Source organism: Agelaius tricolor, unplaced genomic scaffold (assembly GCF_023055355.1).
Source record: "Agelaius tricolor isolate 1412-34295 unplaced genomic scaffold, bAgeTri1.0.p SCAF_7, whole genome shotgun sequence".
In the NCBI taxonomy this organism is placed as follows: Eukaryota; Metazoa; Chordata; class Aves; order Passeriformes; family Icteridae; genus Agelaius; species Agelaius tricolor.
In genome coordinates this window covers 44,803,671-44,828,477 of record NW_027269267.1, presented here as the reverse complement: position 1 = coordinate 44,828,477, position 24,807 = coordinate 44,803,671, and the positions used below count along the sequence as shown (strand labels likewise).

General features: G+C 42.2%; 1 protein-coding gene across 15 annotated transcripts in view; it reads right to left on the bottom strand.

Moving 5' to 3' along the window:
• The window catches only part of MYCBP2 (MYC binding protein 2), a 175,052-nt gene extending 150,953 nt beyond the window's left edge, over positions 1–24,099 (bottom strand). For 14 of the 15 annotated variants that reach the window (XM_071431021.1, XM_071431023.1, XM_071431027.1 and 11 more), the window contains exons 1-2: positions 23,828–24,099; positions 932–1,007 (exon numbers count right to left, since the gene is read on the bottom strand). In XM_071431021.1, the coding sequence (XP_071287122.1) occupies positions 932–1,007; positions 23,828–24,099 (348 nt within the window). Of the gene's footprint in view, positions 1–931; positions 1,008–21,331; positions 21,417–23,827 lie in introns of those variants that run through there. The other variant, XM_071431030.1, reaches the window with a different exon arrangement.
• Between the last annotated feature and the right edge of the window lie 708 nt (positions 24,100–24,807).

The following is a 24,807-nucleotide window of genomic DNA, read 5'->3' as shown; positions in this document are numbered from 1 at the left end:
ACTACTTGAGATAAGCAGAATAATCTGGTAAGTCTCCAAAAACTCAATACCAAATGAATAGATAGAGGGTTTGCTTCACCCTCCCAAAGCCATTTGTCTTGAGATACAGTAACTACATGAGGTTTGGCAAATAGGGATAAGATGGCCAAGTGGTTCTAAAGTGCATTTGTATTATAAGGGCATTCAGCTGACTAGAAAGTGTTTTCACTAGATACTTCAGTGGTTCTGTCCTTCAGAACGATTCCAAAACTGAGTTTTCTCTTTACTGACTACAAGCCTTCACACCCTCATGAAAATCTTTCCAAGACTGTAGCTTAAATAGAGAAATAACAGCTCTCTAATAGAGAAAGAATGCAGCACAGCAGTATTTTAAAATAGCACTGCTTCTGCATAAATTTATTCTCTCTAAAGAATAAAGATGTAAACATTTTTATTAAGTTCACTGTATGGTTCCCATGCATTTAAAGTGATTGGAGGCAGGGGTTACATGGGGAGAAAACAGGAATAGAATCACCTGGGTATCATTTATTACATTTTCCATTATGGAGGAATTTTCAGAGCTAACTTTGGAGTCCTAAGAATACTCCCTTTATCCTTTAGCCAATATGGCAAACTCTTTGCAGCACTAGTCTCTGTTTGCTACATGCAGATCTCAAAATTTACCTCTAAGACCAACATGTTTAGATACACATGGAGAACTAAAAACACTGTTCACATTACTTTGTGTTGAACATTAGCACCAAAAGCAGTTGAATAAGGTTAACATTGGTATCACAGTCACGTAAGATACAGTAAACAGACAATACTGGTCTGCTGTTAACTCCTCTAAACAAACACATTGTTAGTTACACTTAGGTGTTCTTGCATTTCTCTCAACTGCAGTTACTGTCATTTTTGAGTCAGGACTTTGTCAAGTTAGTTACAGGCTTACCTTGTTGCGTGTTTTTACTTTCAATTTAGTCTTCTGTTTTCTTTTCAACTTTTTCTTGCTAAAAAGTTTCTTACTTCTGAAAAAGAGAAAAAAAGCAATGAGAACAAAATAAATAAACTCCCTTCTGTACCTCATGGTAATAAGCACAGAGGGGAAAAACATCAGAAGCGCTCTATATTTTTTTTCTCATAGACAAAGGGAATAATGGCAGGTAGAATTTCAGAGTATAAATCAGAATACAAAGCACTTAAAATTGTGCTTTCCTAATGTTCCACTGAATTATGGGCCTTTACTCCCATCAATTTAAGCAGAATATCTGCTAGGAGAGAAACAAGTCCCTGAGCTTTCTATTGGCTTGCCCTATTGTGTCTATTACAAGTTCTTTAGTGCCACAGCAATGCTAGAAGCCAGAATTATTGACAATTCTCAGTAAAACAACCTGCTAGTACAGAACATTGCTTTGTAAAGTCTTTATCACACATAGATTCAAGCCTTCCAAGACAAAAAGTAAGCTTTAAAAATGTATCATTCAGCAGAAGATTCAGCTGATGGAAGAAACTGCAGTTTCTTTACCTTGTTTCGACTTTTTCCACCCTCACTTTATAGACTTAATGTTCATCCCTTTACATTACAGATCTAGCTAAGACACTTCTCTAAGCTCATTAAATCCTCTCCTGCCCACACCTCATTCCTACCACACTCTTTTTCTCCTCCATTTTATTACCCAGGAAAAATAAAAAAGACATCATACAAGAAAGACACCATACGCACACACACCTGTTCCATCACCATCACTGAGATTATTCTGAAATGCATGTTTTTTAACCTATTTTTCTAGGTTATAAATTCTACAAAAATAAGAAAAAAGTCATATGGTATCTGTGCAGCATACAGCTCACCTTACACAGGACTTCAAGTAAAAGCTACTAACATTCCTCTGTACAACAAACTTTACTCAAATAGCTTACAGTTCAGATTAGTTGAAAAATAAAAATAAAATATTACATCTGAAAATTCCAGGCAGTGAGAAGTTGCATTTTCAGTAACAGACTGAGAATCGGAAGAATCTTAATACTTTATTCAAACAACTTTGTTCTAAATAAAAATGCTGAGGTTCTAAAAGCATAGTGGTTACTGTCCTGTACAGCATTCAGACTGCAAGAATATAGAAGCCTCATGGTCCAGCAGTTAAAAGCTGGAAAAACTGAAGCCTGACCAACAGCCTGCAGTGAGAATACAAGGTCAAACACAGAATTCCTGCAGAGGATGCCACGAAAGCTGCCTCCTAGAAATTTCACCACTTTTCCCCTCTTGACCCATATTAAGAGGAAGGTATGTTCCTCAAGACACTTCCTGCAGAAACAAACCAGCTCACCACTTTGCTTATAAGGAACAAACACCATTATCCTGGAGTTAAAAGAACTGATTCAGTGAGCAGTAATTCCCTCACTATCCCCAAAAAGTTAAAGCTTACAAAGAGAATGAAGATGACTGCTCAAGGTTCCCCCAACAGTAAAGTTTCAATAGGTAACAGTATACAAACTATTTAAGAAGCAAGGAAAAAAAAACTTCATATAACTTTTACTACTCCAATTTCAGCAACCGAACTCCATAGCCTCACTATTCAGTTTTTCTTTAATTAGACATGTTTCCTTATTATCCTTTAATGCAGTTAATTCTTATTCTGCTGTCAAACATGAAAAACAGTGCAGCCCTTTCCATTCTGTAACCACTCAATCTTCTGCTCTGGACATAATGACCTTTTATGAAACTTGCACCCTAACTTTCAGTTTAGAAGTCCTGATGAAATTATCTTCTGGGCTCTCTCAGTCCATACCACACATAAACCATGTTGACCAAAGCTGAAAACAATACTTGCTGTTTGCTGTTAGGAAGAGGAAGAAGAAATGTCTCATACAGCTCCAAGGTCACATTTAAACTGCATTCCAGGTATTATTTGGCAGCTCCACAGCAATATGGCACAGAAGACCTATTTAACCCAGGCTAGCATGAAAACATTTCCCTGCAAACCTCAAAATTGAGCTTCCAATACTCTTTTGCTATCTGTGCTAATAATTATGCCTTTTAAACACAATATGATTTGGACTTAACACAGACAACTTGATAAGCATAGCTTTTTTTCTTTTTGTTTTAAAAGATACTATTTAAGTTGCCAAGACATTTCAAATTTAATCCTTCCTGCCAAAATCCCTGAAAACTCTCCAAATTTGTTACAGTCTGCAAACATTAAAAACACTTTTTCATCTTGTAAATATTTCACTGGACCAATCCCTGTAATTTTTGCAAGTATTTCTTCATGTTTACACATACATCTGAAAAACCCCCAAATTAAGCCTTTTCCCTCCCCCCAAGACTGGGCTCATTTCCATAGTAACAAAACCTCTGCCATTTGGCAGATGACCTTCATTTGTCATGACACCTACACAAAGTTTTTTCCAATTAGCAAACAGGAAAGATCAGCAATGGGTTTACTGATGGTGCTAAGATCTCCCTCATTCATACAACAACCATTAAAGATGCTGCAAACAGCAGCACAGTCTGACTGTTCCACTGTGGTAGTCTTTATCTTCAGCAAGTTTTGGGCTTGAATAATTTTACATGGAAACAGTTTGGGATAGAAATGCCACAGTAAGAACCCACAATTATGTCCCTGTATTTTCTAAAAATGAAACCTCAAGGAAGTGGGAAGTATACTTTCTTCCATTTCCAAACAAACCTCCAAAACAAGTAAACAATTAATTAATAAAAAAATATCTCATCACACTAATTTTATAAATAGTTCTGAGCACCCTACAATAACTATGCATAACACTAATGTATTCACAATGTATCTGCATGTAACAAAGATACATATGATCATTCACCGTTCTACTGTTATATACCAAAACACTGAGATATTTTAATATTCAGAAAAACATGGGCAAATATATTCATGAAAAACAATGTTAAGCAGATTATGAGTAATTTCCTGTTGGAAACCACATGTGTTAATTATAACCACAACTCCTCTACTACCTGAAGACTAACAAGATCTGATATGGCTCAGCTGGATTTTTTAGCTAAATTATTAATTATATTGCTGGTTAACAATTGTAAGCTGCTGCTAGCTGTCATTTGTAAAGATCTTGGTACTCTGTGCTGACAATCTCCTTCCACTGGCAAAAGGTCCTTAGCCTTCAACTTCTGACTCAGTTGTTGATACCATTTAGCTCACAGAAAACAAACACTCATTTTCAGCAAATCTCAGGCAGGCTTTCTGCAAACTGCTTCAAAACTTTGTAACACTGGAGACCAAAATTTGAACTGGACCACAAGCAAGTGCAAGTCAAATGAGCACGGAACGTAAAGACACCTTGACAAAAAATTACTTGTAGCAAATGGACACAAAGAAAGAGATAATGGTGCTATTACAGCCTTTACAGAAAAATCTGTTGAGAATAAAATAAATACCAAAAATCTTCAACCTTGGAATATGAAATAATTGCCTCAAATCAAAGGCAGAAATAAAAAAAGGAGGGGAAAGGGGAAGGTGGGTAATAACCAGTTGCTTGACAATTTAAAATAGGTGAAACAGCTGTTTAAATGACATGATTGCAATTCTAATCAGGCTTGTAGCACCTGTAGCAGGAGGAGTAAAGGCATGCTTTAGTTTATTTGTTCTAGACAAGAAGTAGCAACAGCTAGTACCTGGACTATCTGATGCATTATTAGGAGAACATTGTTCAGTGTCTCAACACCATTGCTCTTACTCTTTTAAAGAGATGAAGAAATGCAAACAGAGCATCTTCCCTCAAGGTGCAACAGTCTTGAACTGTAATTGATAAGCTTAAATTTGAGAGGGAAGCTTTACATGTAGAGCATGTGTTCCTCCCCTCAATGCTGTTACTGAATTACTCAACATGGACTAACATTATGTTAGTGTTACACCTGCATAAGATCTTCTAGACTATATGTTATACGAAGTGCGTGTATAATAAGTGGAAAAAATATTATTCTGTCTCTGCTGCTGAGGCAGAAAAGGAACAACAAAAGCTTTATTTAAGTGCTGTCTGACCTAAAACCTTTGCTTCTGAAACATGGTACCAAAGACTACGGTAGCTAGTACAGTATTAGACACAGTTCTGCTGTTGAATCTTTGAGTACCCTTTTGAAAAATTTGTGAATTTAGTAAACCACATGCTAACACATGCTCAATTTTTTAAGACTTCCAAGTGACTTTAACTCAGTGCATTTGTCTAAACTTGCTTGCTCTGGTTCAAGGGCTACCCATCTTTGGGAAGAAGTATACTGTTGACAGGACAAGTCTAGCCAAGAGTTGCTGCGTTCAGACAAATGAGAAATACATTCTGTTACTCTGTTTCCATAAGTGATAACTCAACACTCATCTTTAGCTTAAAGATTCAAGGGCTTGTGAAAATTTGCTTACCAGGCAGCAGCCACTCAGTAAACATTGAAAATGAAACAGTCAGGTTTGTGGTATCAAACAATTCTTTTGTTTCCTCCATTAGGTGAACTCCTGCTGCGGGTGATCAACTTGGTTAGACAAGATGCAAGAAGCATTTGCTTCTGAACAGCCCAAAGTGAAATCCCAAACTCAGATTGTCAAGAAGACCACAACAGCAAGCTATTATCACTCATCATGTAGTGATGAGTGATACACTTATCATGTAGTCATCATCAAGTTTGAGGGTGTTTCATCACAGCATCAATTTACTGGATGCAGTGGCAGTGCAGGTGAAGTTCAGGAACCTGAAAGAAGGGAGCAAGACAAAAGCAGCATCACAACCCTAGACTTCCTAAGAACAGACCTCACCAGTCAAGAACAGCCTGTTGTTCATCAGTCATCTTTGAAGAATCCACAGGATACAGTTCTCTGGAGAGAAAAGAGAGCAGAAGAGCTCTCCAATGAAGGCTCAAGTTCTACACACAACTTGCAACACTCTATCTGGAACACCACCACAAACTCTGGGTGCTCCAGAACAAGAAACACTTGTTTACCAGAGAGAGTCTGAGAAAGGCCACTAAGATGCTTAAAGAACTGGAGGTTCTGTTGTATGAGGAGTAACCAAGCAAGCAGAGATTGTTTAGCTGTGAAAAGAGAAAACCTACGAGGGTGGGGGAGGAATAGCCTCCATGTGAATACATCCACCTCCATCTGATGGGAGAGAGCAGAGATGATGGAAACATATTCTTCTAGGCAATATCCACTGACAGGCCAAGAGACAATGGAGGGGAAAAAAATTAATACGGGAAGTTCCAATTACGCCCAAGAAGTGTAAAAATGGTCAAAGAACTTGTCCTGAAGAGGCTACACATTCTCCTTCCCTGAAGATACTGAAGAAACAATTGGACAATGTTCAATTGTAGAGTTCAAAAGTAAAACAACCTGCTCCGGTTGATCCTACTTTGAGTGCTCACAGTCTCCAGAAGCCCCTTCTAATTTCAACTATTCTGTGATCTTCACCATTTGCTTATGAAACAAAGTAAAATTTGACTGTAAAATAAACATGCTTCTGCATTGTGGAAAGACTATTTTTTCTCTTTCTGAGTTTTGCATTTCTCCTGGTGTCATGCCATGTTTCTGATTATGTTTCCAAGTAGAGACATACTGAGCTTTTCATCTGTTCACCATCTGGATCAGCAAACAGACATCAAAATCAGGCACAGGAGCAACTTCTATGGGAATTAGTCAGCATAATCAAACTTTCAGTAGTACATAAAGCTAACAAGAGAATGAGGCATGAAAACTACCTTATCACACTTAAAATATATGCCTGCATTAAGACAATCCAGTCACTTTAATTGATCCACACTTTGTTGGAGACAACCAACACCCACAGGTCCACTAAGAAGGGCATGACAGAGAACATGCTTATATGCAACAATCAAGAGCTTCTCTGTGCAGATGAACCAACACGGGCACTGCACAGAATCTTTAACAAGACTTTTTTACAAAAAGCTTGTGCACATGGCATGTCACCTGGAAAACTAAAACTAATTTGTCAAATGAAAGGTACTCTAGAATCAGTAAAAAGAGTGTCTGGAAAGACCCCCAAAAGGTCAGCATTTCCATTTCCTGGTCTATCATAGAAGACCAAGGGTCCTGGTCAATGACAGGCTGGTTGTGAGTCAGCAGTGCCCTGGCAGCCAGGAGGGCCAACCCTGTCCTGGGGTGCATCAGGCACAGCATCATCAGCCAGGCAAGGGAAGGGGATTGTCCTACTCTGCTCTGCACTGGGGCAGCCTCATCTCAAGTGCTGGGGGCAGTTTTGGGCACCACAGTGTAAGAAAGACATTTCTTTACTGTTAGCATCCAAAGGAGGGCCAGGACCATGGTGAAGGGTCTGGAGGGGAAGCTACATGAGGAGCAGCTGAGGTCACTGTTCAGCCTGGAGGAGACTGAGGGGAGACCTCAGTGCAGTTACAACTTCCTCATGAGGGGAAGAGGAGGGGCAGGTACACATCACTCTGGTGACCAGGAGAGGACTTGAGGAAATGGCATGAAGCTGAGTCAGGGAAGCTTAGGCTGGATATCAGGAAAGCATGGTTCATCCAAAAGGGTGGCTGAGCACTGGAACAGGCTCCCCAGGGAAGTGGTCACAGCACCAAGCCTGACATTTCAAGGAGTGTTTGGACAATGCTCTCCAGCCCATGGTGTGACTCTGGGGGATGGTCCTGTGCAGGGCCAGGAAGTGGACATGGATCCTTGAGGGTCCCTTCTGACACAGGATATTCTATGATTCTAGTTAAATTCCATTGCATTCCCAACATCTCTTTTCCCTAGAGAGATATTAAACACTGCCAATGATCACACTCCCACCATGTCCCATGAAATCCTACTAAGAGAACTCTTTCTGAGGTATTTTTAAATTGTCTTTATGGCAATTAAATACTATTTTTCATATCTTCATTACAGAAAAATCAGTTTCTTTTTCTCTTTTTCCACAATTTGCTAGATTTTTTTTCAAGTCTGAGGAAAAATGAGTCTTCTGACAATTAAGCAGTCTCAGTTCAGCCTAAGCCATAACTCATTTACATCATTACCATCTAATTTCACTATTCTTTCATAGTAACGGGTCCCTTTTCAGAAAACAGTGGAAAAAACAAAAGTGGGGAAAAAAAAAGTCCCACAATGCTGAAATACAAAGAAAAGGTCAAGAATTACCTCAGATTTCCTACAGAAAAGAATCTTTCACAATTTTAAATAAAATTCTGAAATGTTCCAGAATGGCTACTTCTGAATTACAATCACTTTATAATTTTATAGAATGTGTAGAATCTCTCATTAGGTACCTTTTATTCATTGCTGATTTTACATTTTTGCTTACTGGTTTGATAGTGGGATTTTCTGGAGCAAAACATTTACAATTTTAACTATATCTTCTACAGTTTTGCATCCTCTGTTAACTTTTTCATCTACAATCTCAGTTCCAGCTCTGAAATTGTCAGAGAGAGACTATACAGTTCAGGACCTAGGACAGATCCAGATGCAGAGCAACAGCTACTACCTGTTCTCACAGGCTTCCCCTTCAACAGCCATTCCACAGCATCTCTCCAGGGTGGGCTCCTGTGTAGCTTTAAATCTACTTTACAGTTTTTATATCCAGAACAAAGGCAGCAGCCAAATCATCAGGCTGAAGGTAACACACCTAAAAATTCTAGTTGAGGAAGGATACAGTCTAGGCAATGATACAACAGGAGCAACAGATGTTGCTTTTCTTACTTGCACCTGCTTGAAAATCACAGAAACGTAAGTACCTGATAGGTCCCAATTAAGTCACTCCAAAGGTCTCCCTTTTGTAGGCTGAACAATCCCAATTCTCTCTGCCTTTCCTCATAGGAGAGGTGCTCCATCTCTCTAAACATCTTGGGTGCCCTCCCTTGGACTCCAGCAAGTCCATGTCCTTACTGTAACAGGGACGTACCTGGATCATGCCCAGCCTCTCACCCACTACTACCCCCAAATCCTTCTTTGTGGGGGGCTACTCCATCTGTTCCTGTTCATCCCCAAGCCTGTGTTAATAACAAGGGCTGCCCCAACCCAGGTGAAGCACCTTGTACTTGGCCTTGATAAACCTTTTGAGATTCCCATGGGCCCAAGGGAATGTTTCCAGGTACAAGCCCAAGGCTGGAGTAAGAGCTCTGATATTCATCTGCTATAACAAGATACACCAGACCTGCACCAGACTTTGCTGTTGTACAGAAAACCAGAAGGGATTCTTCTGATGAAATACAACAATGTACATTTTTAAGGTTTTTTTCCTTCTCTTCCGTAAATGAGTAATCTATCTGACACTTGATCACACAAAGAACAATACTGTTATGAAAAGCAATTTAAAAGCAACCACAGTTTCTGCTGGACATCCTTATTTCCCAAGTCATTTACTCCATTCTCTGAATTGCCCCAAAACAGTTCTTGAATCTGTAATTGAGCTTCAAGGAAACTTAATATCAAACACAGAGAACTACAGCTAATAAATATCAGTTCACTCATCAGCAAGAAACTTACTATACACACATCTCATTGCCATAGAAGTTCAACTATAAGAGCTTCAAAATAAAGGAAAGGGAATACTAAGGAAAAAGTGGTTATCAAGTCTGCTCAGAAGATCTGAGGAGATGTCAAAATTGTGTGACCATCTTAATTGAAAGGACATCCCGACTTGCTGTCAACAACTGAGAAGCATCTGGCAAACAGCCAAAGGGGAACAAAGAAAAGAAGTTGTTCAAGAGAAGTTTGGAACATACAAGCGACTGCTCGCATGAAGGAGTTGACATTGATAAGAAACAGAACAAAGCAAGTGGGCAGAGCTTCAATGGCCTAACCTATAGGCAGAGAAGAGCTTTTATGACCAGAGAACTGAGTATCAATAAAACTACATAGAGGCTGCATGTTGTCAAGGAGATGAAGATACCATGTGAAAAAAAGCAAGCAACAAACCTTGCTGTAAAACATACTGGAGTTACTGCTTGCATACTCCCTATTTTGGTACCTCTCCACATGTACATAAGCTTCAGTCTTCAGCAGTCTTATTTCCATGAACTGGACAGTTACTTTTTTTTGAAAGCAACTACTTGTTTTAAGAGCCTCTACATACATCATCTCCCATATACCCTCCCTGTACCATACACAGTATAGGTATATGTACTGTGTCCTTGCAAACAAAATACTTTTATTCCTCCTATCTCAATGTAATCTCTCAGCACTGTTATTTCAGCTGCCAAGAATTCTACCATCTGTAATGAAAAACAGCCTTACAAAAAGTCCCATAAAGTAACCCAAAGTAAACAACTCACCTAAACAAAATGCTACACACCTTCTACAAAGCTGGCATACATAATGAGTCGCTTTAAGGCATGTGCTTTAACATTGCATCTTTAACTGTAAAATGGGAGATGCTCAGAAAACGGCTCTAATGTTAGGCCCAGCCTATACCAAACATCTGATTCTGTCCTCACTTTTGTGTTTCTCCATCTAACTCACACCAACACAGATCTACCAATTAGTGTCAAAGTGGTGCAAGTCAAGAGGACTCAGCAAATGTTCCATGACATTTAGAAGTTGTTGAAGCACCCTGCAACTGAACTTTTCTAAGGCTTTCCACGGTTAACTTTCCTTCCTAGCAGATACCTTCCATTGATAACTTAGTAGCCAACATGGTTATCCTTCAATCTACTGCTGGAACATCCAGGACACTTTCAACTATGGGGAAGGACAGTGCCAGCAGGCTGCAAGAATAAAGAAGGGAAATAAATATCACTCAAAACCTTCAACGTGCTCTTGCCTTGGTAAACAAAATGTCTGCTTACAAACAATAGCTCCAAGAGCTTTTTAATGCTTCCTTTTCCATATCAACTACAGTAATGCCTATCAAGTTTCCAAAGGGACTTGCCATAGTACAGTTGACAGGGAACTAAACACATATATATAAACTGAAAGCTGGCACACAAATGCTTATCATACAAATATATAAATTCTCAGTGTAATGCCAAACTAAGTATTGGCAAGCTTTATGAAATAAACATGCACCACGTATATACTATACTATATACTTCCATCACAAACAGACCCAAAATTTTACAAATTACAAATAGAAAAAAACCAAGAATATTGATTTCTGAAGAAATAAATGTACTAAATCTTTTCACTTTGATTTGGCAATGAAATCTACAGAGCACCTGAGGAAAAAAATGCTTTATATAAGCCTGGTTAGTAATGCTGGATTTTACACTGTATCTGAAAAAAGAATTATTGCTTTGTAAAATATTTAATAAAAACCACCTCCATGAAGCAGTTGCTTGACCTTCACTTCCTCTTTGCACAGTTGCAGGTAAGATAGGAAAATAAGATACTGCTTCTGCCAACATCACAGCCAAAGTAGCTCAGTTGCAAGACAATTAGCTCACAAAACATTTTTGCCTGTTGTTACAGTTTTAATACATTTGCTCCCAAAAGGGAAAAAAAAAAAGTGGAAGCTTGTAAAGAGAAAAGCTAAGATTTTTGCAGTAATATTTCCAAACTGGGAACTAACTGCCACTAGACAACACCCAGCAAGACTTCAACATACAAAACACCCTAAATTCAAAAATACTCTAAATAATAAATTACTTACATTTGTATTTTGTTACCATGCAGTTCTTCTACAAGAATGCTTGGCCAAATATGCTGCTTTGTCTTATCTGAAACTGCAAGTGAACCTTTTCAGTTCTTCTCACATTTCCTTTACTCACATCAAGCTATAGCAGGAAGATCTGATACGTTTCTAAAAATGTTTACAACAAAAAGAAGGGCAAGGACAATCTCCATCCTGTAAAGGATGAGGAAAATGTAGAGGTACTTAATCCCTTCTCTGTTTTAGTCTAGTTGTGTTCTCAGGGTATTCAGCACTCATCATCCAAGGGGAAACCATCAGTGACTTGCTACACCACTTAGACACACGCAGGTTTACAGGGCCAGGTGGGATCCACCAGAGTACTGCAGGAGCTGGCAGGAGGGCTCCCTCAACCCCTTTCCATCATCACTCACCAGCAGCTCTGCCTGACCAGGGAGGTTCTACTTGACTGAAAGTCACTGAATGTGCCACCCAATTACAAGAAATTCTGGAAGGAGAATTCAGGGAAGGAACTAAAGCCCTGTGAGCCTGACCTCAGTGCTAAGTTCATGGAGCAGATCACACTGAGTACCATCACATGGCACATACAGGACAACCAGGTCACCAGGGCTGCCAACATGGATTTATGGAAAAGGAGGTCCTGCTTGACCAACCTGATCTCCTTCTGTGACCAGGTGTCCCACTTAGTGGAAGAGGGAAAGGCTGTGGATGTTGTCTACCTGGCCTTTATAAGGCCTTTGGACACTGTTTCTCACAACATTTTTTTGGAAAAACTGGTGGCTCCTGGCTTGGGAGGGGACTCTTTGCTGGGCTGAGGCCAAATGTGTGAGGTTCAACAAGGCCAAGTGCTGGATCCTGCACTTGGGTCTTGACAACCACTTGCACGCTACAGGCTGGGAGAAGGGCTGGAAAGCTGCCCATTAGAAAAGGGTCTGGGGGTGCTGGTTGACAGCTACTGAACACGAGCCAGCAGAGCACCCAGGTGGCCAAGAAGGCCAATGACATCTTGGCCTGTATCAGACATAGGGTGGCCAGGAGGGCCAGAGCAGTGATCACCCCCTGTACTGTGCACTGTTAAGGTCACACCTTGAAACCTGTGTTCCATTTTGGACTCCTCACTCCAAAATTGCTGGAGTGTGCCCAGAGAAAGACAGAAAAGCTACTTATGTGTCTGGAGAAAAAGTCTTATGAGGAAGGGCTGAGATAGCTGGAGTTGTTCAGCCTGGAGAAAGGGAGGCTCAGGGGAGACCTTATTCCTCCACACAACTCTGAAAAAGGTTGTAGCCAGATGGGGGTCAGTCTCTTTTCTCAAGCAACCAGCAACAGCACAAAAGGAAACAGCCTCAAGCTGGACGGTTTACATTGGATATTGGGGGGAAATTGTTCAGCACAAGGGTTTTCAAGAACTGGAACACACTGTCCTGAGAGTGGTAGAATCACCACCATCAGACATATTTAATAGGTGCAAGAGTCCTATTGTCATTACATTGCAAGGGTTCCATATTGCTAGAGTTTCACACCTCCTTGATGTTTCTTGTAGGCAGCTCCTATAGGCACTGACTCTTCCTTGGCCTCACAGCAGCCAACTGACTCCAGTTCCCCCCAACCAACCAATCCACTCTTTTATAGCACTCTTCTGATTGCCTACAGGTGTGGCCTGTCAAAATCAGGCCTGCTCCTAATTGGCTCAGCTGCAACTCTTTAGGGGGAAAGATTACTACCTTTATTTACTTATGTTCTATCCCCCTACAGGTGTGTAGATGTAGCTGTCACGGACACAGTTTAGTGCTGGGTTAGAAGTGGAACCACTGATATTAAAGGTCTTCTCCAACCTAAACTATTTAATGATTCTGTTTCTAGTACCACAACAACCACCATCTTAAAACACATCTCTGCTGGAAGATCTGCTTGCTCAGTACCATGTCTGTTCCCTGTGACACATCTTTTCAGAGGACAAATGAACTTCGTATTGATCCTATGTCCTTCTTAAGGACTATAGAATCACATCATTTAGGTTAGAAGGGACCTGTTAAGGTAACTTTTTTTTTTTTTTTACTGTGAGGGTGACTGAGCACTAGCACAGGTTGCAAGCAAGGCTGTGGAGTCTCCATCCATATTCAAAGCCATCTGGCAAGTGGCTGCAGGTGGCCCTGTTTGAGCAGAAGGGTGGACCAGATGAACTTCAGAGGTCACTTCCAACCTCAATCGTTCTGTGATTCTGTGTTTGATTCTGTCAAACCCTGCTGAAGCAGTGTTAGAGACAGTAAGGTGCCCACTACCACGTGCAGTGGCACATTTAGTACTACCAAGGAGATATAAGCCTCTCTGGACAACACTTGCCAATGCTTGACCTTTCTCATAGTGAAGAATTGCTTTCTTGGAATGCACTGGAATTTCGTGGATTTTAATTTGTGCCACATCAGTGCCACGTCAGGGTGGGGGACATTACTGAGAAGCACCCGGCTCTCCCTTCTTCATTCCCTCACTGCATTAACAAAATCACTCCTGAACCTCCTCTTCTCCAGGCTAATAATCCCAGCCCTCTCAGCCTTTCCTTACTGAAGAAAAGCTCCAGATCCTTAATCACCAACATGACCCTGCACTTAACTCTTCGCAGTACCTCTCTCCTCTACTGGGAAGCCCAGAACTGGACACTCCAGATGCAGCCTCATCAGAGAGTAGAGAGCACCTCCTTCAAGCAGCTGGCAACACTCTTCCTAACACAGCCTAGAAGGCTGTCTGCCACCTTTGCCATGGCAGTGCATTACTGGCACACAGATGGTTGCAACCAGTACATCAAGCTACTTCTCTGCAGAGCTGTCTCTCAGCAGGTCAGCCCCCCAGTGCTATTTCATCCATGATGGAGGATTCTGCAATTCCCCTTGGGGCCCTTTAAAATCCCACTCAGCCCAAATCTCCAGCCTGGCCCGTCCCTCTGAACACAAACACAACCATGTGGTATATGAGGAACTCCTCTGTTTGGTGCCATATGGGAACTTGCTGTGGAGATAGTGTCCCAGCATTCAGGCCATTAGTGAAGATGCTAGGCAGCATTTGCCCCAGCATCAGCTTCTAGAGTACATGACTGACAACTTGACTCTGGCTGGACTTCATGTCACAGACCACAGACGTCTAGGCCCAGACACTCAGCCAGTTCTCAATCTACTTCACTGTCCACTTATGTAACCCATCCACTGTCAGCGTGTGCATGCTGTGGGAGGCAGTGTCAAAAGCCTTACTCGAGTTGAGGTACAGCACATCCACTGCTCTGCCTGCCTGTATCTGTAGATTGCCTACAGTTATTTTTCACCAAGGCCTGCAAATTTTTAAGGAATTCAGCTGTAAGAATCATTAGAGTGGGAAACTCTTCAGCTTGATAGGTGGACCTCAAAACAGCACTGAGAGCACAACCAATATTTTCCATAAATAATAAAAACTTAGTATTTTTTATTGCTGACAGTATTATCTCAGATAAACTCAAATATTTAAAGTTATTGGTGTTTTTATTTAGTAAGCCTAAAATTTAACAGTTTTAGTGAAATGGACAATAAGTCAACTGTCATTCAAAGAGCCACGTGTATGCTCTCCAAGCCATTACCAGCGTATACACTATCTTCTTTAAATAATTAATCAAGCATTCTGACGTGAATTTTCATCCATGCCAATAATAAAAGGAAAGTCAGGGCTTAAGCAGTATATATACAAATGGAAAAATCATCAAAATCCTGTCCCCTAAATCCGTAAATCAGGGTAAGGAACATCAGCTGCAATCCAATTACCACAGGCTTAGAGGAAAACATAGGCAGAGTAGTAGGACAGGTTTACTCTGGGCTTCTAAGGCATCTGAAAAGAAAAGGTTAAAAAAAGTCAGAACAGAAAAAAAAGGCCACCCTACTCATTGATTTTCCAGTTGGGATTTTTATGTGCTATTGTTGGTGAGCTGAAATCACACATCTTTTTAATCATTACTTTAATTTCATAACTGAGGACTATTTTACTGTGACAATAACTTTCTTAACAACTACCATTTTTCTGAAAACCAAAACTCTGGAGGCTTAAGAATTATTCCAGCTGCTGGAATACCCTAAGGCCTCTCCAATAATAACAGAAACAAATACTACAGGTTCTAAAAATGAAATCAAAACCCAACTGCACAAGTAAAATGCAACTGCTTTTCATTTGCCCATGACAAAAGTGCAAAACAGTATCTGATCCCTTTTGTAACTGGAAAGGTTTCCAGAACAGCATAAATCTGTCTCAGATGAAGAAAAGCAACTTAAAAGAAAGCATCCCTCCAAAGTGGTCTCCACACAAAGAGAACAGCTCTCAGTACAACCATTGACAATTTGAGTTTCTTTTCTGCAATCACCTGATTTTTCATTATTCACTTCAATGCTGTCTATGAAATTAGATCTGCAAGAACAGATGCAGGAAAACCCTTATTCCTCAAGTTTGTCAATGCAGATGAAAGTATTTATCCTTAAACACTTCTAGGACTTTTTTTTTATATTTGGAAAGTCATCCAGCCACAGCAAGGATGACAAAATCTGCACTTTTGGCCACTCTCCTATCTGAACACAACCACCAAAATTAAAGTGTACATACAAAGCTATCTTACACAGAATCATATCAGCAGAATTTTAATTTAGCAAATATGCTACATGAAATAAAGGAAAATCTGTACTTATTAAGAACAAGCCCATTACTAGTGATTAATGACAGTGTAACATCTTTAAAGTGATTACTATCAAAAGCAAACCAAAGACATTCAAACTTAGTCTGCAACAAATAGCAGAAGACAACTGCCAAGTACAAACAACTGAAAACTCACCAGTTTATAGCTGTCAATGGTCTACCCTGTATAGCAGTATATTCTAGAAATAAAAGTGGATAGAGAATCGATTGGTTTGAAGAGAAAAGGATTAGAGACATGACTACTCTGAAAACATACAAGTATAATGAAGATATATGAGCACATCTGTTGGAAAGAATTATGCATTGGCTAGTGGGAGAGAAGCAAGGCCAAATCAGATAGGAAAGTCACAAGTGACTACATGTAACATGGTGAAACAAAATGAAGAAGAGGCTGAAATAATAAAAATAGAATAAGGTATTTATATAACAACAAGCTCATCTCAGTGTAACGTAAATGACTGGCTGCAGATCTGTATAGACACAGCAATAGAAAAGATGAGCAATGTTACCCACTGCAACAAGGAGCACAGCAGAGAAGTAATACTTCTGTTTTAATCCCATTAAGGTTAAAACTCTTAGCTACAAACTTTTCCAGACTGACAGAGATCATGGCCAAAATAATCAAAATACCACAGAATCTGTGAATTTAAACTACAAGCAACAGACTTCCGCTTTTGACCTTATCTGGCTTTGGCTACAATAAAATTTTTCTTCCAAGCAACTTGTATCATGTTTGTATGTTTTGGATTTGTGATGGGAACAGTGCTGGTAGCACACCTGTTCTTTATCTGTTGCTGACTAACACTTGGACAGGGTCAAGGCCTTTCCAGTTTCTCACACTGCCCTGCCAGCAAGTAAGCTGGGGGTGCACAAGAAGCTGGGAGGGGATATAACTGGGACAGCTGAATCCAACTGACCAAAAAGATATTCTCTATCACATGACATCATGCTCAGTACATAAAACAGGGAGGAATAAAGAAGAAGTAGGGGGACAATACATTCAGAGTTATGGTGTTTGTCTTCCCAACTCACAGGGAATGATGAAGCCCTGCTTTCCTGGAGATGGCTGAACATCAGCCTGCTGATGGTAAGGAAGGAATCAATTAATTCCTTGTTTTCCTTTGCTTGTATGCACAGCTTTTGCTTTACCTACTTAACTGTCTTTACCTCAGCCCCTGAGTTTTCACATTTTTATCCTTCCAGCTGTCCCCCATCCCACTGCAGGGGGAAACAACCAAGGAGCCATGCAGTGCTCAGCTGCCCACTGAGGTTACATCACATACACCCTTTAACAGAAACTATAGAGCATTTTCCAAGAGTTTTAAACCTATTACATATGACAATAATGCTTGGAACACAAGCCTAAAAAAGTTAAGGAATGAAAATGAAAACAAGGAACAGCAGTAATCTAACCACAGATCCCCAATTTCATGTGGGGACAAGGAAACTCAGTTTTTGATTTTTGTTTATAATGTGTACAACAGGTATAAATTTAGATTTATTACACTAACAACAAGAAAATTTTTCTCAAGCCCAAGTAGTCATAGATATACTAGACGCAGAGAAATAACAATCATTCAGTTTAAGTTCATCAACACATTCATCAGTCTGAAGGCAATGAGCTATAACATGCTATATACTATGATACCATAAGAAAAAATAATATAAAGCATATCAATATGCTTTGAAACATATGAAACACTAAATCTAAAAGTACAGAAACCATCTGCCTTAATGCAGTCACAGCATAAGGAGCCTATTCTCCTGTGTTAATTTCTAGTATTCATCCTTTGAAGGGGCACAGTGGTAGGAACTGGCTGTGAAAGACCAAAGGAACAGACCAGCTTTAAAATGTATTTACAACATGAAGTTAATTATAGGAGTACTATTCCATTTAGCACGTGAGCACAAGGCAGGGTTTATGGCAAGCAAGGTAAGAAAGAAAAAGACAAAAATGTAACCATGAGTTCAAGTAATGCTGCAAGGGATCAAGTTTTCTAAGTAAACACAGGATTAGGAAAACAGTTTGCATGAAGTACCTTGAAACTGTGTTATTGATACATCCCATGTGGTTTCTATAAAGATATAAACAGTCTTTATCTTTAAATCATGGGTTTGGCAAAACATACATAGTCATATGTCAGGAAGAGAATTTACTGAAAAAAAATCTTCAAAATATTTTGGCCAGAAGGAAAACCAAAACTAAACCCTGACAGCTGATAGTTATCATAGCAGAGAAACAAATTCAACACCAAGTTTTTCAGTATGCAGGAAACACATTTACTACATTTAATATGGCTAGCAGTGAGGAATGGTAACTTATTAAATTGCTCCAGCCCAACCTTAACTGCCTCAACTTGCTACCCAACAAACCATCAGTGTGCCAGAGCAGATTGTGTAACAAACTGAAACTTTAACTGGCATGTCCTCTCGGTTTAAACTAAAAAATACAACATTCAAAAAATCCATCACAAACTCTGGATTCATGTTTTGATTTTTCCCATTACTTCTATAAATTATTTTTTACAAATATACTCAAATAAAATGCCCATCTTAAGCCTCTCAATGTAATGTTATTGGGCTCTATCCAGCTTCTATTATGTTTCCTACACCAACACTGAACAAATACAACCATGTTAGACTAAGAGACAACTAGAGGTTTTTACAAAAACTACTACATAAAACTGTTTTCCTTAACAGAATACAAGGTAAGTAAATAAAAATACACTATTTTAGTCATTTGCTAATCCCCATTAACCAGCAGGGCAATACAGTGTTAAAACACTACTACACTGCAGCTAAAAAGCCTAGAGCAGAGAGCAACTCCTCTCATCAGCTCTTCTAATGCACTGCTTAATCTAAGACTCAACAGCACATCAATTTCCCAACTGAACAGTTTTAGTTTACACAAAACTTGAACTCTGTTTTGTAAAATTACATCTACAAAACACAAGAACAGAAAAACAGGTAACAGAGACTAGACTAGAGTATTTCAGTTGGAAAGGAGCTATGGAGCAAACCTTTGCACAGGAATAACCAGGAAAATGGAGTAGGTAATGTAATGCCACTATCATTTTACTAGTCTTTGTACACAATCTTTATTTTTTTAACTAAATAAATGCTTCCTAACTTTTTGCAATTATTATTCCATATTAAAAGAGCAACAAGTTCCAAACCAAAAAATCTAACAGCTTTTGTAAAGGCTTTAGATCTGAAGAAATTAAGGCTTTCTTGTGTACCAACAATCAAATTCACACAAATCTCATTCACCAAAATTTACTCAAAAATAGTTTTCACAAAATCTTTAAATCCTCACAAGGCAAAGCTGAAGCTTCAGTAATATTGCTGCACTAAATTTTCAAGTATATTTACTCCAAACATCTCAAATAAGCACTGCTTTACTGACTATAAGTAAGGGTATAAGGGAAGACTGTAAATTTTTAAAAGCCTAAAGACTAACCTAATGTCCAGAGGATGTATAATTTACAATTACAAGTGTGAATGAGTAACCTACTTTCAAAATGTGCTATAATCATCTAGCTGAAACAATCAACATGAAATAAAGTTGGCTGGCTCTTCTTCAGCCAAAATAGCTAGTAAAAACAGCCATCTAATTTCTAGTTATTGTAAGAAATCTTACATTCCCATCATCACTGAAATTTTCCTGGCCTCAGTGAGACCACAACACTAGAGTTCACAACACAAAGAGAAGCTTTCATTTTTTTGAAGGATCTAAGTTGAGAGGCAACTTTAGCAACAAAGTAATGGTCATTTTGGCATGAGTATGAACTCACTGTCATTTTAGAGTACACTGCCATGCAATACAACAATTTCAAGTTAGTCCAAATTATGCAGTGAACACTTCCACTACAAAACAGGTCACACTAAAGCCATTATGAATTTATATAGCTATCCATATTTGACAAGAAGTATCAAAGAACATGCTGAGCCTAACTGATAATTCTGGTAGTATGTAAATAGGGGAAAGGACAGTAAAGGGACTGGCAACTCAGGGAAACCCTCCAAGATGCACAAGCAATAATAGCAGTAATTCAGATGGATAGGGATGCTTGTTAGGATTAAGTTATACGACAGAAAAAGCGCATCTGAAGACAGCAAAAATGTGAAAATCAGAAACACCTTACTTGGCAAATACAGAGCCTTGGTACAGCACTAAAACCAGTACCCACTTGCAGTTTTGTCCACCCAGAACCCAGCATACAAGACAACAGTTTAACATGAATTTTTAGTTGCCCTCTGAAGAGGCCAATTCTTCCTACTAGCGTTTTACACACTAGTAAGTTACACTAGACATTATGCAGTTATTTTCAAATACTTCAGTGGCCACAAAACAGAGACTATAAACTGAGGCATGCTCAGAGTAGATTTTTCTTCCAAACCAATCCTGAATTGACAACTAAATTGTCCACTGCTGGTAGTACTGCAGCAGATCCTTAACATTGTTATCTGCACAAAGACAACGGCATGTTAAATCACAGAATTGGATACTTTTTTCTGTTTCCTTCCATAAAATTATTAGGTTGACACGAGTGACAAAAGTAAGTTTCTTTGTTCCCGCCTCTCTGTACACAAAAATCTTTGTGCAACCCTTCACCTCACGCTGTCACAAGTACAATCACAAGGTGAGCCAGATCAGGGAATTAGTCCGGATTACAACAAACCAGTTTTGCCAAGTTAATTTTAACCCAGAGTGAGTCTCTAATCTGTTACTGCAAGACACTACAGAAGTATTATGTCAGGGGAAGCAAGCACACCAACCAACCCATCTCCTGTGGAGACCAGTGTTCATGACACTGCAGCCTGTATCACATGAGGAAATGCAAAGCACTGCTGGTTCTGTTTCAAAGCCAATTACTGCATCCTACTCAACACGTGATATTCATCCCTTCCGATGACAGCCAGCACAAACACCTTGCAAATGTGATACTAATCTTGTGACTTTCAGATAATCTCCACAATGTCTGATTTCCTTGTCTACACAAAAGCATTTTCATACTGCTTGCCAGTTCTTCATAAACACTAAAGTTAGGTTTGGAATAGAAGCACTTACTGAGACAGGCATTGGTCACGGCCCATGAAGTGCAGAGTATAATTCTGCAGACTTGAAGCAAAAATTCCACATCAACTTATTGCAAATAGGTTGCACTATCATTCTTCACATTAGTCTTCTTGGAACACATGAAAAATTTTATTACTATTGATAAGCCAATTTGTTTAGCTTTTTTTCAGTTAGTTCAAGTTGTTTTTCTAGTCACACGCGCTCTTACTGACAATCTTATTGATTAAGAGGCTTCAGATTTTCCAGATATACAAAAATCAAGTTAGGACTTCTGTCATAACCTATATTATCTTAAGCTCCATTTAATTTATCTAGCATTGTTTTCTACCACAGCAACTAGATGCAGCCACAGTTAAATTTAAAGCTCTCTTTAAGAAATATTTGGAATTTGTATTAATTTTGTAAAAAGGCATAAAAGGTCAAAAAGACCATAAAAGGTCAAAAAGACCATTTCTGTTTAAGTCTACCAGGCAGCTGAAGTATTTTGCAGTATTTTGACACCAATACGAAGAAAAGGTGGAGACCACAAGCAATATCTTGGCTGCCATCAGTCTGCCACATAAGATAGTGGGGGTAGTGATAGCAGGAAACTAGATAATTATTAAATATTCCACCTCTCAAAAGTCTAATACACACTGGCTGTATTCACCAGTATTAACTACCTGCCATTTACTTGCCAAAGCCTAATATAACCTGTTTGCTCTGTACAAGGAGTCGATCTTCTTTGACTTGACCTCAGAAACACCAATTAAAAGAAGCATTAACATTTACACACACCTAAAGCTAGTATTTTCTACAATTTTAAGTATAAGGGATAGCAGTTGAATCATCCTGAAACCAAAAGACATGGAGGACACGACTAATGCAAAACTACAGCTTTAAAAAATACAGACCCCTTTGGGCAAAATCCAGACAGGTATTTGAGCAGTGAGGAGCAATTGCACAGCTGATTTCCTTGCATTTAATAGTATCCTTACACTCAGCTCTTGCAATCCTGGGCTTAAATGATACAAAGCTCAGAAGCAGGAAGAGATTTAATGGAAAAGGTATAAGCAATGGACTAAGGAATATGTGGAGTAAGAAAACACTTGCTGGTCTTCAGGGGGGAAAGAAGAGCTATAGTTTCCCTATCATACACTCTGAAAAGAAGTCGGTAGTTGCAAAGATGTCAAGTACCCATGCTATCAGTCCACGTTTCCAGCATTTACCATAAAGCAAACTGGGAAAGGTAATGTGCCTTATGTTAATTCCACTCCTGGACACAGCTTTCTGGGGCGAGGGGGGTGGGGGGTAAGCCCTGTTGTCAAGTCCGACTAACAAAAACCTGAAGAAGCCAAGCAGGCAACCTCCTCGTGCTTTACAACCGTTTGCAAACTTGAAACAACGGTGACTCAAAGCTCTCCCTAGGACCCGGCCACACACATCACAGCCTAAAGTGTAGCACAGGCTGAGAACACAGGAAGGTGCCGGTTTCATGTCATCCACATCCTCAGCGACCTCCGGAGGGGAACAATGGGGAGCGCCCGGCACCATGGGGGAGCCCTTCACACGGCGAGACCGGGCACCCCGCCACGGCCTGCAGGGCCGGGAGGATCCGCCCGGGCCGGGCCGGGGGCTGTGGGCTAAGGGCGGCCTCCCCTCCCGCCCCTAGGGCTCCGCACCGCTACAGCCCGCAGCCCCCTCCCCGCCCGGAGGAGCAACAGGCACCCTGCTGCGGCCCCAGAGCCGGCCGGCAGGACCAGGAATGGGAGCCCTGAGGGGCATCATCCGCCGGGGAGGGGTGCTCGGCAACCAGGCGGGGCCACACCGCACCCCAGAACCCCCCGGCTCCCCCCACAAGGCGCTGCCTCCTTCCAGACACCGAGGCCGCCTACATGGCGATGGCAAAGGGGGAACATGACCCAAAGAGGAGGAGGAAAAATAAGGCAGGGTAGCTAAAGGCAGCCCCGGTACATGGAAAAAGCGGCACGGTCTCTCGTTCGGGTAACACAGCCAGTGGGAGCCGCGGGCACCCTGCGCAGCCTGTCTTGGGAGAGACCACGGGATTCAGCCCGTTTCGACAAGCCTGGCCGGAGCGGAGTCTGCCCGGGGGCCCAGCATTGGCATTCTCTAGCCCCCCAGGGGAGCTGGGCCGCACACTGGGGCGGGCACAGGTAACTCTGCCCCGGAGGGCCCCGGGAGAGGGGGCGGCAGCGCCATCTGCGCGGTATCGCCGGCCAAGCGAGCGGCGGGGCCCGGGCGGCACCTGGGCAGCCGCCGGGTTACATCACCACCCCTTCCCTCCGTCCGTCCCCCGGGGCGCGGCGACGCGGCCACATGGCAGCGGGGACACACAGCCGCGCTGCCCGGCACGGGGGCGGGGAGGAGGATGAGGAGGGCGGCTGCCGGGAGGGAGGAAGGTGCACGCGCCGGGCCGCTCCCAGCCGGCGATGGGAGGGGTGGCGGGGGCTGCGCGTCTGGCCCGGGAAGGAGCGCGGCGCGCGTTACCTGCCCGGGTGGCTCCCCAGCTCACGGTCGCTCAGCGCCGCCGTGTAAATCCTCCGGTATCTGTCGGCCAGGGCCTTCCCGGAGAGCAGCAGCTGGTAGCGGCTCCGGCACCCCAGCGGCGGGGCGGGCAGGGCTCCCAGCCCGCCGGCCGAGCCCTCCTCGGGCCCCATGGCCGGAGCGGCGCCGCCGGAGGAGAAGGAGTAGCCGCGTTCGGCCCCGGTGCAGGCGGCGGCGGCTCCCGCAGAGGCGGCGGCGGCTGCAGCGCTGCTCATCCCCCTCCCCGCCCGCCCCCTGCTTGCGGCGGCGCCGCCTCCTGGCGCGGCGCGGACACAGGCGGCTCCCGCTGCCTTCACCGTCGGGGCCCGGCCATGGCGAGGCCGCAGGAGGCGCCGCAGGAGCCGCCCTTCAGGCTGCGCATCCACCCGCGTTGCGGGAACACCCCGCTCTTCCCTTCCTCCAGCGGCGGCTCCAGGCCCCAGCTAGCCGCCGCTCGCCTTCCGCCCCGAGCACAGCGCCCGTCGCCACCGAGTCCCGGGAAAGACCGTGCACTGCCGGGACCGGGGGGTGGGGGGGCGGGCTGCTTGCTTCCCCCTTCCCGCTACAGGGTGTGTGCGTGGGGGCGGAGGCCGGCGGTGCCGCTTCCCCTCCGGAGTTTGTGCTCGGCGCTGCCGCCGCCCTCTCCCGCACGGCCGCCCCGGCCCCGCCTCCCTCCCGCGGGCAGCGCGGCCGCCGGGCGCATGCGCTGCCCCGCCCGCCCCGCGCGGCCCCCGGGAAATCCGGGATCGGCGGTAGGGAGGGAAGGACGGAGGGAGTACCTGCTGCGTGCGGCTGGAGCGCCAAGCTCCGGGACGGCTTCCCACCCCCGCGGTCACGCCCGAGCGGGCTCGGGCTGCGCGGGCCCCGGAGGCGGGTGTTGGCACGGAGCTTCTTCTGCGCCCTGTTGGCAATGGGTATCACGTATTAGCTGGGTTGGAAAAGAC